The sequence below is a fragment of the Dipodomys merriami genome, unplaced genomic scaffold, assembly GCF_024711535.1.
Source record: "Dipodomys merriami isolate MVZ:Mamm:240054 unplaced genomic scaffold, mDipMer1.0.p SCAF_194, whole genome shotgun sequence".
Taxonomy (NCBI): Eukaryota; Metazoa; Chordata; class Mammalia; order Rodentia; family Heteromyidae; genus Dipodomys; species Dipodomys merriami.
Genome location: NW_027203315.1, coordinates 647,198 through 661,185, shown reverse-complemented (window position 1 = coordinate 661,185; position 13,988 = coordinate 647,198). Strand labels below are relative to the sequence as shown.

The 13,988-nt window shown below is 38.6% G+C and overlaps 1 protein-coding gene across 1 annotated transcript in view; it reads left to right on the top strand.

Moving 5' to 3' along the window:
• The window catches only part of LOC138831371 (zinc finger protein 585A-like), a 386,491-nt gene that overhangs the window by 351,662 nt on the left and 20,841 nt on the right, over positions 1 to 13,988 (top strand). Inside the window, exon 4 of the mRNA XM_070028486.1 lies at positions 1,609 to 2,010. Within this exon, the coding sequence (XP_069884587.1) occupies positions 1,609 to 2,010 (402 nt within the window). The remainder of the gene's footprint in view (positions 1 to 1,608; positions 2,011 to 13,988) is intronic.

Sequence of the window (13,988 nt, the reverse complement as noted above, 5' to 3'; positions counted from 1 at the left end):
GAGATCTGAGGATCGCGGTTCAAAGCCAGCCCGGGCAGGAGAGACTGTGAGACTCCTATCTCCAATAAACCAACAGAAAACCAGAAGTGGCGCTGTAGCTAAAGTGGTAGAGCGCTCGCCTTGAGCGGAAGAGCTGAGGGACAGCGCCCAGGCCCAGAGTTCAAGCCTCACAACCGACAAAAAAAAAAAAATGAATTGAGAGACCATAGGCTGGGAAGATGTCTCAGTGGTAGAACGATTGCCTTGCATGCTTGAGTCTCTGTGTTCGATTTCTCAGCACCACATAAGCAGAAAAAAAAAGCTGGAATTGGCACGTGGCTCAAGTGATAGAGTGCTCGCCTTGTGCTTAAGAGCTCAGAGACAGTTCCCAGGCCTAGAGTTCAGGCCCCACAACCGGACCACCTCAACAAAAACAATTGAGCAATCAGCTTTAGGAGCAACCTTGTGAACAGGATGTCTGTGACCTTACATTAATGATGACCCAGCAAGAAAAATAGTTCTCCACTATTTCTCATTCACAGGGCACTGTGTTCCTAAACCTGAATTGATTGTGAAGCTGGAGCAAGGTGCAGAACCATGGATAAGAGAAGCCTCAGATGAGAATTTCACAGGTGAGTTAAAGCATCTACAATGCTCATGGTGGGTCCAGAGCCCAGTTGGTCTGTTTATCTTGAGCTGTACAGAGCAATAGTATTCCTAGTGGCCCTGAGTCCTGTGTGGCAGAGAACTAGGTAATCCTTTGTCTCAAGCAATTTTCAATCCAGAATTCTCCTGGAGACAAACAATTTGGTGTGCCAGTGTAGTTAATGTTAACAATTGTCTTTGTCTGTAGAGAAGTCATTCATAAAGAGAAAAAGACAATAAGAAATGTAGAAAGGAGATCTCATTTTTTTATTAAACTGGTATTATGCAGGTAGGAAAATAGGAGTATGCTAGGGTTACTATCCTCTGATGGGGACAATTTCTTATCAGTGGTGCTGGGCATAGAGTGAGATTCAGAATGGAAGCATTAAGAGTACATAGATGAATAATTTGAGTAAATATTTCCTGGAGAAAAATATAAAAATCTGAAATACAGAAAAACACTATTTTGCATTGTAAAATGTCAGTACTACTTTCTTAATGACTACATTGCAGAGAAAAGTATACATTCTGCATAAAGCAATGCTTTGATATTTGAAAATCTAGTAACAGAATGTGAGGAAATATCGTTAGAGTAAGGAATTTATGGATCTCATTTATGTTTTTGTCTATTTTTCTATTATTCATTTTAGATGTCCCACAAATGGAGGATATGATTAGCACCTGTCAGGAAAGTCACAATAAATATCTCTCTAAAGTAGCAGTCATAAATAGTAACCAAGGGGAGGAAAAAGTGAGATTTACAAGAAGTTTTCATTTGAGCTCAAAACAGAAGTCAGAACTGATTAAGAATAATGGGAACTCCTTAGGGATGAGGATAGAAAACGGCATTGGGTGTCAGAACATGGGTGTTTTCAGTGAACCTCGTAAGATATGTGCTGCATATAGTCCTCATGTGTCTTCTGTAGTTGTAGAATGTAAAGAGTGTAAAACGTCTTTCACTAAGAAGACACAACCTCTTGTCCCTCAGAGAACACACACAGGAGAGAAACCTTATGAATGTAATGTGTGTGGAAAATCTTTCACCCAGAAATCAAAGCTTACTGTCCACCAGAGAACACACACAGGAGAGAAACCTCATGAATGTAACGTGTGTGAAAAGTCTTTCGCCAAAAAGACAAACCTTACTGCCCACCAGAGAACACATACTGGAGAGAAACCTTATGAATGTAACATGTGTGGAAAATGTTTCATCCAGAAATCAAAGCTTACTGGCCACCAGAGAACACACACAGGAGAGAAACCTCATAAATGTAACATGTGTGGAAAGTCTTTCACCTGGAAGTTATGCCTTACTGGCCACCAGAGAACACACACAAGAGAGAAACCTTATGAATGTAACATGTGTGGAAAATGTTTCACCTGGAAGTCAAGCCTCACTTTCCATCAGAAAACACACAGGAAAGAAACCTTATGAATGTCATATGTGTGGAAAGGTTTTTAGCCAGAAGCTACACCTTACTGTCCACCAGAGAGCACACACAGGAGAGAAATTTTATGAATGTAAGCTATGTGGAAAGTCTTTCACCCAGAACATACACCTTTCTGTCCATCAGAAAAACAAACCCACCAGAGAGAAATGCTATGTATGTAGCAGGCATGGAAATTCTTTCACCTGGTAGGCACACCTTAACATCCATCACAGAAAACAAGGAGAGAAACCTTATGAATGCAACCAGTGTGGAAAGACCTGGAGGTCACAACTTAACACACATAAGTTGATTCACACAAATGAAATAACAGGATTGTACCAAATGGGGAAAGTCTTTGATCTGTAAGAAAATTGAAATTGCAATACAGAACCAATACATGATACAGACCTTATGATGTAGCAGATGTGGTGTCCTCCAACTACAAGACACAGCTCAGGGTTCATCACAGAACACCCAAAACACACAGATACACTGAAACACAGAAACACACTCTCACACACAAAGAGGAGAGAAATCATATGTAGGAAAAATGGAAAGGTTTTCTAGAAAAAGTCATAACTCAGTTTGCATCGGAGAACAGACACTGATGAGAAAATACAAATATATCAAACGTGGAAAATCCTTTACCAAGTATTGATGGATCCAAGTTCATACAACACACAGCGGAGAAATCTTAAAAATATTACAAATGTGGAAAGCCTTTGATCTGAAAGGAATACCTCAGTGTTCATCTGAAAACTGACTCACATAAGAGAAAATAGTGAATAGAACATATTTGAAATGACTTTCAATCAGAAATGAGTCCTCAGCATATGTGAGATCATACCCAGGAGAGAAATTATGAGTATAGAAAACATTTTGTCAGAAGTCACATCTGTACCGGTATCAGAGACCTGGACACATGACAGAATCTCTGTAAATATAAACATGAGAGGAAGTCTTTCAACCAGAAGGCATTCTTCAGCAATTATTAAAATATTCACCCAGAAGGTGCTAGGAAGGTGGTTCAGTGGTAGAGTGCTTGCCTTGAATGCCTGAGGCCCTTTGTTAGATTCCTCAGCACCACATAAGCAAAAAGAAAAAAACAGGAAGTGGTGCTGTGGCTCAAGTCATAGAATACTAGCCTTGAGCTGAAGAGCTGAGGGACAGCGCCCAGGCCCAGAGTTTAGGACCCATGACCTTACTACCCCCCCAAAAAAAAATTCACCCTGGAAAGAAACCCAATGTAGGAAAATCTTTGTCAGAAAACCTCTGTAAATTATACACAGAAATTCTTCATGGCATGGTTAACTTAGGTGTAATTGGAAACCATTCTTCACTCTTCAGCTCCCTTTGAGCCAACATTTCTCATCCTCTCATAGTGTTTAGTGAGGATGTTGTCATTCAATATTATCCAAAGCATGGAGAAACAACCAGTCACGACAAGTAATTCAGAGATTGAAGTAATTAACTTGTGTCTTTTATACTAAGGTATGGTGTGTCAGGGTAATTTGATAAACTCTTCTTAGCAATATGAGTTCTTGGCCTTTGGGACTGGATTCAGATCATCTCCAACATGCTTATGGGAACAATAGATGAATAAGGACTGCTATGATAGGAGGCAAGAACATGAGAACAACCATTTATCTACTGCTCCCTTAAGTCTCCCTCTGTATGTATGATCCATGCCTTATAGTACAAATGACTTACTTATTCCAGTTCCGTTTTTGACTAGAAGATCTAATGGAAGATATTAGTCCCTATTGCACTACATACATAGCAGTAAAGTCTTTCTTGGAGGGGGAACAATGCTCAATAGGAAATGTATTCAAGACCTAACTCATATAATGGTATAAGCAATCTATACAGTATATGTACAATAAAATATATATTTTAAAAAATATGGTGGAGGGCTGGGAACCTGCTTAGTGGTAGAGTGCTTGCGTTGCATGCATGAGCCCCTGGGTTCAATTCCTCTCCAACACATAAGCAAAAAGGAAAAAGGTGGAAGTGGCGCGGTGTCTCAAGCAGTAGAGCAGTAGCCTTGAGCTGAAGATCTGAGGGACAGTGCCCAGGCCCAGAATTTAGGACTCACGACCGGACCCCCCCCCCAAAAAAGGATCAAATAAAAAATATGGTAGATAAATAAAGACAAGAGTCTTTGCATTTTGCCTTGGGGGAGAACCCCAAAGTGTCTTTAGTGCTTGCTCTTTTCTTTAATCACTGGTGATGAGCAACTTGGGATTGATTCACTCTTTGCCCATTTAGCTGTTCTGCTTAGTGATCTATAATAAAACACCAGTGTGGATGATGTGTCCCACCTGTTTTATCTCATAGAGGGCCAATGTAGATATGACATTAGGGGAAATAATCAAGCACAAAAAGATATTGATCAATCTCACAAAAATTGAATTTAACAAAAAAAACTATCTGCCACTTGAGCTACTGCATCACTTCTAGGCCCTGAGAGGAAGGAAGGAAGGAGGGGAAGGGAGAGAGGGAAAGAGGAAGGGAAGGAATTAGGAAGAAGGAAGAAATAAACTATTCAAAGGAGGAATGTTTAAATTTTGGTTAATGTGAGAATTATTCTTTCAGAGGTGGGGCTCAAGAAAAATGGCTTTAACAAAAAGCAAATTCTGGAACTGTTTACAAAATGATAAAGATGATGTAACATTTTATAAATCAATTTTATAAATTGATTTAGCAATTCAGTAATATTAAGTAAGGTGGTCAGGTGTGGCTGGTGCCCTATTGGCCATATAGTAGATCTTGGGGTCTGACACCTTGTCTTCATGCAGGGGAAAGGAAATGCCCCATCCAATACTTGTCTCCGAACTGATGGGTGTGGCTGGATCCCTGGAAGCAGGCATGGGCATTTGGCTGATATGATACTCAATCTAATAGTCCAGTGCCTGGGACTAGGAATTTCCTGTGGACCTGCCTCCTGCTTAGGCCCTATTTAGGCTGTACCAGCAGCGGCACCAGATACCATGCCACATGTCTCTGTGATCATGTCCTGTGTCCTGTCTCTTGGCTTGTCTCTGATTATCATAGTGTGCTAATTCAACACTCTCTTGGTGCTGATTGGTTTCTTGGTGTTGTTTTTATTCTTTTTTTTTCCTTTCTGTCCTGTTTCCAAGCTGTCTAAGTGTATTTGCGCACTGCAATTCTTTGATACAACATGCTGCTTGCAGACTGCTAGCTGAGTCATAAAGACTCCAGTATTCCATCTCCCAAAATGTGGCTTCCAACAAATATACTGTCTTCTTTTACAGAAACACAAAGGTTGACCTAATGTTAGAATTTCTAGAGCCTAGATAGATCCACTGTATAGTTATGTAATTAAAGATATCATGGAGGCATTTAGAAAAAAATGTCTGTTACATCAGCAAGTTCTTAATTAGTAAACCAAGACCCAGATTCCAGATCCTATATAAGCCAGTCATTCTAGATATGTCCAGAGCTGTTTGGTTACATGAAGAGCTCTACTTTCACACTTTCATGAAGAAATGTTTTTATGCCAGTATGAGCTGTTCAACTTAGGAACTGAGTTGAAGCCAGGCAGAGCTGGCTTCAAAGGAGATTCTCTCATCTTGGCCTCCATAAAAGCTAGGAATCAAAGCATGAGCCTTGTGGGCTGTCCTGAAGAAATATCTCTTTGGGAACAGGAGGTTTCCTTCAGTGCTTCAGCTCAGGCTTCCTGTGGCTTCAACAATTTCAGTATTTATTTCAATTGTTCAAAAATAATAACTCCTCTTTACGGTATTTTCACTATAAAAAAAAAGAATCTTTAAATCCTGCCTATGATTCCATTTTACAAGATAAAGTGATTGGAGTTCACATTGCAAGATTTAGCTAGTTGCTCGCTTATACCCTTCCCTCACACTCTTCACACTTCTGCTTATCTACAGAGGCCTACTAAAAAAAATAGTGGGATTGGGAGGCACCTATGCCCTTTGCCTTCCTACATGTACCACACACACACACAAACACACACACACACACACACACACACACACACACACACACACACACACACACACACACACACCATCCATCCATCCATCCATCCATCCATTTGGAAATAGCTCATTCTCCCATGTTTACAAATGGATGCTTTCTGAGAAGGGATGGTTCACAGACTGAAGTCCTAACTCGGCCTGTTATATAGCTCAAATTATGAACCAACATAACCACATTCATTCAAAGTTTGTCTGATGATAACATATTTTATTCATTTTTTATTATTTTGTTATTATCATTTGGCCAACACTTTGCTTGAACTCAGAATTTAAGGGACTTAATGCTCAATGGATTGGTAAAGTACCCTTTCTTTTTTTAATTTAAGACCAGCAATTAAAAATGAGCAATTACAGTCCCTCATGTGTGGAATCTTAGCTAATCAGGAAGCAGAAATTAGATAGTAGTTGTAGGCCATCCCATGCAAAAGCTTCATGAAAATGGTAGCCAATAAAACCATGGATCGATCGGGTTATATGTGCTACATTCTTTGTTACTTGTGATATGTAATTATAAAATTAGTGTGTCAAAAGGTCCAGGCAGAGAAACAAGACCCTAAGGTGAAAAATCAGTGATACAAAAGGGCATCTGGTATAGAAGGTAAAGGAAGTCTCACAAATTTTGGCCCCTGAATTCAACCTGAGGACCAATAATAAGATGCATGTAAACAATACATTCTTCGAAATATTTAGTGGAAGAATTTGGATGTGGTTTACAGAATGATAGGTAAACAGTCATTTACCAAGTGATTGCAAAAGGACTTTTGCATATGTCTAGATGATGTTATGAATTTTATATCATGTTATGTGGACACCATGAGTCCTGCTTGGATCAAATAATTAAGATCCCCTGATCTAACTGGGCACTGGTGCTTCACATCTGAATTCTTAGTTGCTCAAGAGTATGAGGATTAAACAGCACAATTGAAAGGCAAACTAGTTTGGAATTGCTGTGAGAGTGTTTTGGCCAATTATCACCAAATTTCCCACAAGTAGTGCTGTGAATCAAGTTGATAGACTGTCAACACTTTTTCCTTTATTACCAAAGCTCAGGGAGAGTACCCAGGCCCTGAGTAGAAAGAACTCGAAGGCGAGGGAAGATATTTTGTAAAATGGGTTCTTTGGCCCTCCTGCAGAAAAATTACCATTCCTTTATAAGCCTAAAGTCCTCCATAAGTTATAGTCATTGTCCTCCATTGAAGTTGATATTGAAATGTCTTATAAGCCAGGGTAATGATAGATAGTCACGAATCTTTTGTCATGTGAATGCACATGCACATTCCTTTATGTTTCTGTCTAGTTCATAGGTCCTTGTAGAGTTTCAACTTTCTATGCAGGACAAAGTGGTCCACATCTGTAAAGTGCGGAGTGAGACCTTCAAAGAGAGATCTCAACATATAAAATGTGGCCAAATATTTCAGTATACTTGAAACAGTATCATAAGAAAAGAAGAAGTTAAGTAGTGATGATTTAAGGTCCCCCAATACCAATATATTTGAACGAGAAGACTGTGATCTTGTGCTGTGTGCACATAGATGTAAGAGAAAAACTCTTTTCAGTCTGAGCTGTTCAGATGTGTTTAAGCATTTTGGTTGTTTTTCCCTTTCTGATTGCACTTTATTTCAAGGCCACTCCCAGGGGTGAATGAGAGGATATTTAGTCTCGCTCATTCTAAAAGCTATGTCCTCAGAAGAGAAGTGGTAAATTATGACAGTTACATATTCACCGTAGACACAATCACTAAGAGTGGTTTAAGTTACTTAAGTTTTCAGAATGTCAAGAGTCCTACCACATGGTTCATCCTGTAGCCCTTTTCAAAATGAGGCTTTAGAAGAGTTCTGCTTTTGTATGAAGACTTCAGCTCTAAATTAGATTATTTTCAATAGCCATTCAGTGAATGTTACTGGATAAAGTATACAAATAAAGTCATATTTATTTTAGAGAAAATTCTGATATCATCAGCAGGGGCAGTTAATATGATTCAAAGTAAGGACCCTGAAGAGTTTGCTCTCCAGAGATCTCAGTATTTAACCAAGAACCTCCAATTCCCACTCAATCTTGACCCCAATGAGAAAACAAGATGTTAGGTGATCCCTTGTTTCTTCCTCAGGTTTACCTGGATTGATGCACCTCAGAGTGACTGGAAGGGAAAGAAGCTGGGATACTGAGCACAGTGGGTACTGAACAAGGCTATCATAGGATTTTCACTAGACCCTCAGGGACCACCCAAGGCCCCCTTGCTTTACCTTGAGCAATTATATCTTTATGTTTGTCCAGCTCTAGGTCATTTTTCCTCCCCAAATTAGCTTAACATTAAGTGTACATTTTTTCTGTTTCCTCAATGAATTGAGAAGTTCTTTTAAAATCCTCTTTCATTTTTCTGGATCACTTACACCCTTGTATGAAATCCCTATTGTAGAGGTCTCAGTACTTTGAGTAGTTGACTATCTGGAGCATTCACAGCCAACCATCTTTTGCCTCACTTGTATATGTGGTCTGAGCAAAACCAGCCAAAACTTTATATGTACATTTTAACTTAAATATTTGTTACCAAAAGTTTGATGTGGAGACTTCATCTGGTGTGGTGAAAGTTGGTTGGGCTCATGGTCTAGGCCAGAACTCAAAATGGAAGGTACACAAAAGAAAAGTTTGGTAGGAAGCCAGCTGAGGAGAGGAGGGCAGTGCCAAAATCTTCATGCAACAGCAAACCTGGCAAGCCCTTGGGACAGGAGTGAGAAGCCCAGAGCAGGGTATGTGCTCCCCATCAGTCCACCACCAGCACAGCATGGCACCTGCAGCATGGGCCAAGGTGTGCAGGTGTTTCCGGCAGGGTGACTGTTGACTGACACAGAGACCTGTAAGAGAAATCAGTGGCCTAATGTAATAGTCTTGTCCTAAGTAAATGACGCAATTGCTTGTGGATAAGAAGAATTGGTAATGAAACAATTGTTAGATGACCTAGTAAAAATTCTTCAGGATGTGTGTGTATGTGTATGTCCTAAGAAGAAAACAAATTGAAAAGTAGTTCAGAGAGAACTCAAATGACAAGTGTGGGACTTGAGTGTACAACAAGATATATCCATTAGAATCACAACAAATAAGTGAAAAGGAAGGGTTTCCTTCGCTAATTTTTACCTAACCTTACAAATCCCATTACGTTCAAAATAATAAGGGCAGAAATGTATCTGTTGATTCTTACTGTTGTACAACAGCTAGTTTATAAGTGACAGCAGAGGCATAAGGTCTGTTGTGTGTGTGGCCCCTGCACTCACTGGAATGGACAACAATACTGTTGAAAGAGATCTAAAGTGATTGAAAGTAATATCTTTTAGATTGCAAGGGAAGCATTGACTAATTTAAATGTGCAGACTTTTTGTTTTGCAGGTCCGTGTGCTTGATCTTAGGGCCCAGGTGCTGTCCCTGAGTTGCTTTTGCTTAAGGGTAGCACTCTACCACTTGAGCCATAGCACTACTGCAGGCTTTTTCTGTGTATGTGGACCTAAGGAATAGAACCTAGCTCCTCATTCATGGGATGCAAGAACTGTACCACTTAGCCAACTTCCCTGTCCTATAAGCAGACTTTTTTATGTTAAAAGAAGAAAGAATAGGTTGGTATGTAGCATCCACCTTCCATGTGCAAGTCCCAAGGTTCAACCCTCAATGTGAAAAAAAGAAAGTTGAAATTGGAATGACAGGAAGTATTCAGTTACAAATAGAAAGAAAAAGAGGAACAAAGGCAATGAATAAGTAATGAGGTTTTTATTTGTTTGGGATTGTTTCTTTTTCCTTTTAATTTTTGGCTGTGTGGTTTAAACTCAGGGAGGGCCTGGCATATTCCCTCAGCTTTTCACTAAAGGCTAGCATGCTACTACTTCCAGCCAGAATGTCACTTCTAGTTTTCTGCCATTTAATTGGTGATAAGTCACAATGAATTTTCTGCTGAAGTGTTGCTGAGGAATGGAAATCAGTGCATCATGTATGCAAGGCAAGCACTCTACCACTGAGCCACCTTGCAGCCCCAGTACTACCATTTTCATAGGAGTATATTAGGTCTTACCTAGTTGTTTGTTTCACAGATTGAACAAACCATAGGACCAAAATACTTGAAAAATATGCCACCTATAGTAAACATGCAGTCTTTGAAAAACCTGGCATTATCCTAATAACAATGCAGTATAACAACTATTTAGTAGGATTTAAATAGTAGTAGGTATCAGAAGTGATTTACAGTGTATAGAAGATTGCCTGGAGATTATATAACAGGTGATTTGCACTGTATAGTAGGCTGTGAGCAGGTTATATGAAAGCAAACTGAGAAAGAAGTATCAGATGAGACAAACGTAAAAAATAGCACAGTAATTACTAAAATGAAACCATGTTTATAGTGTAATGTAAAAATAGTAAATATAACAGGTTCTGTCTGATTTGAATAGAAGAAAATACACTCATAAATCTCAATAAGCTATTCAAGGAGATACACATTAATTATCAAGAAATCAAAATAAATCAATATAAGGATACCCCAAGCAAAAATCAATAATGAAAAATACAAATACTGATAATGAAAAATACAAATACTGATAATATGAGAGGAAATAAACATCAGCACAAATTGTGTTACCACAGATACAGAGCATTGATAATAACAGGTATGTCATAAATCTGTAGAATGAAAATTTTATGCTGAAAAGTAAAGTCTCCAAAGACATGGTTAAAAGGCCAAAGAATGATAATTTCTTTAATCTATCATTATGATTGGAGAACTGGTACTGCACTTTTATTTTGTTGGCCGTGGGGCTTGAACTTGGGGCTTGGGTACTATCCCTCAGCTCTTGAGATCAAGGTGATTGCTCTACCCCCTAAGCCACAGCGACACTTCCGGTTTTCTAGTGCTTTATTGGAAACAAGTGTCTCATGGACTTCCTGCCCATGCTGCCTTTGAAGTGTGATTCTCATATCTCAGCCTCCTGAGTAGCTAGGATTACAGGCTGGAGCCACTGGTGCCCGGCCTCTAATACTCCTCTTAATGACTAAAAGACCAGACAAACAAGATGTGCAAGGCATTATCTTTACCTAACTGCTGTTTATAAAGCACAATGGTGTTATATTTACCAAGACAGACACACTGAGAAGAGATCTGAAGACAAATTGTCTAGAAATCAGTATGAGAAAGGAATCTATGTTATAAACACAATAAAATTCAATAATATATTTCTAATAATCTACCAGTAAAACAGATGGAAACTAGAATGGATCTGTATCAAATGTATGCTATTACTATGATGTATAGAATATTAAAGGGAGCAACTGTCTTAGGTCAGTTGTACAATCATAACAATTGCTTTCAATTATGTAAGGTGTATTCCCATGAATATCTTCTGGAGGGGGTGGCAGAGCCATAGAATTTGAGGGAAATAGTGTCATGAGAATATAGTATTCAACTCAGGCATAGAGACAGGAGGGAGGGATTAGGAGAGAGTGAAGGAATGGAAGTTACTGTATGAAAAGAATTTATTAATTTCTGTATGCATCACCTCCATAACAATATTAAATTAAATTAATAATAAAAAAATACCTCCAGCATAAGTGATTTGCTTGGTGATGAAAATCTACCCCAGTTAAAAGAACAGTTACAATTTTTAGAAATCTAACACAGCACTCAATTTGCAAGATAAACTATTTCAGTTTAGGTTGAATATTAACTCTACATAAACCAGTAACAATAATCCTTTCATTGTAGTATCCAATTAAGTGTTAATGTTAAATGTTGAGGTAATAAAATAAACAAGACAAGCACTTCTGGCTCAAGACTGTCATTTTACCCTAACTATTAAGGAGGAAACTGAGGTCTGGAAGCCAGTCTAGATAGACAAGTCAAATTAAACAGCTAATGAACAGGTTAGAGGAAAGGCTCAAGTGATAGTGCCAACAGTGAGTGAGGAAGCTGACTGACTGTGAGACCTGGAGTTCAAACTCCAATAGGAGCTCTAGAAACCTACAGTGGAGTCTGAGGTATGTGTATTACATGTGTTTCTAAATTAGAAACCTAATTTTTGTGAAAACTGGCAAGTCTTCATCTCAGACATAAAGAGAAAAGAAAATGAGTGGAGGACGGAGAGAAGGGAAGCCAAAGGTCAGGAAAAAGAGGGAAGAAGAGGAGACAAGAGAGTAGTGGAGAGAAAGGAAAAAGAGGGAAAGGGAAAGGAGGAGGAGAAGACAGGAGAGGAAGAAAGCCTTATGGCATTAGATTTGACAGTAAATCTTAAATAAGACACCAAAAGTGACTCATGCAACAAAAAGACAAACAAACAAATGACAGGCTCTGGTGGCTCACACCTGTAATCCTAACTACTCAGGAGAGTCAGATCTGAGGATCATGGTTCAAAGCCAGCCTGGGCAGGAAAACCTGTGAAATCTTATCTCCAATGAAACACCAGAAAGCCAGAAGTGGTGCAGTGGCCCAAGAGGTAGAGTGCTAGGCTTGAACTGATGGGCTAACGCACAAGCTCAGACCCAGATTTCAAGCCCCATGACTGACAATAAATAAATTAATGAATAAGGGTTGGGAAGGTGACTCAGTGGTAGAATGCTCACCTCAAATTCATGAGGCCCTAGGTTCCATTACTCAGCACCACATAAGTAGAAATAGTCGAAAGTGAGTGCTGTGGCTTAAGTGGTTGAGTGCTAGCCTTGAGCTGAATAGCTGAGGGATAGCACCCAGGCCCAGAGTTCAGGCCCCAGAACTGACCAAAAAAAAAGAAAACAAAACAAAGCCAAGAAAATAAATCATAAGTAAAAATTAAAAAATAAATACAAAACCAAACAAAAAAACAAACAACATTAAGTGCACATAATCAAAATCTTGTATAATGAAAAGAACTATCAACAAAGAAGCAAAAGCATGGTAGGAGAAAATATTTGCATATGTCTTTAAATAGATTCCTAACAAATCTGATTTAGAAAATATAAAGAAAATCCTACAAGTAACCCCCCACACAACAAAATCTAATTTTAAAATAGGAAAAAGATTGAAGAGACTTTTCTAAAATGGACATACACAAATAGCTGATTAAAATATAAAAGTAGTATCAATGGTCATGAGAATAATCCAAAGAAAAATTACAATAAAAAAACTATTTTACACATGTTAGTATGGCCATAGTTTTAAACAAAACACCAAAAATCCTTCCAAACTCCAATAAAAGCGAGGAAAGTTGTGACAACCATGTGAACATTGATGCATTTCTCTCCGGTATGTAAAAGTATCAAAGATGGCACAAAGAGTCCTAAAAAGAACTAAATATACAGTTACATAGAAATATGGTCCAGCACTTGTACACTTGTACGTACCTTAGAGAAAAACAGAGATTTCTATAAATACCATCAAAAATACAGCCTAAGTTTCAAGAAAGACAAATACCACAAAGCAGTCCAAGAGTATTTACAGAGACAATTGAAGTACTTATAACACACTCAGTCCTGTATAGCAATCAAAGTTATGTTTGAACACCTATTTCAGCAAATCCAGTAAAACTTCATTAGGATAGTGTAATGCTGTGTATGAGGATGTGATATCTGACCAGTTACTAGCCAACCTTTACCTTCCATGAGAAGTTACCTCCTAGGTGTCATTGAATCACATAACAAGTGGGACAACTTTGTCCTGACATTCAAAAATGAGAAACAAACTAAAGCAAATCTGCTCTTAACTTCGAAGGCAAGTTTTGATAATCTGCTAAATGTCCAAGGCATCTTTAGCTTTTTTAGAAACATGTTCCTGAAGCTGAATCTTTTTTTTTTCTGTTCTTCAATGTTGGACACCCTTAGGTTCATAAAATGGAATGTCAAACAGTGAGAAGTAAAAGAATCTCATCAGAGATCCTGCCATTCTTTCTTGCTGTTGACAATGAATAAA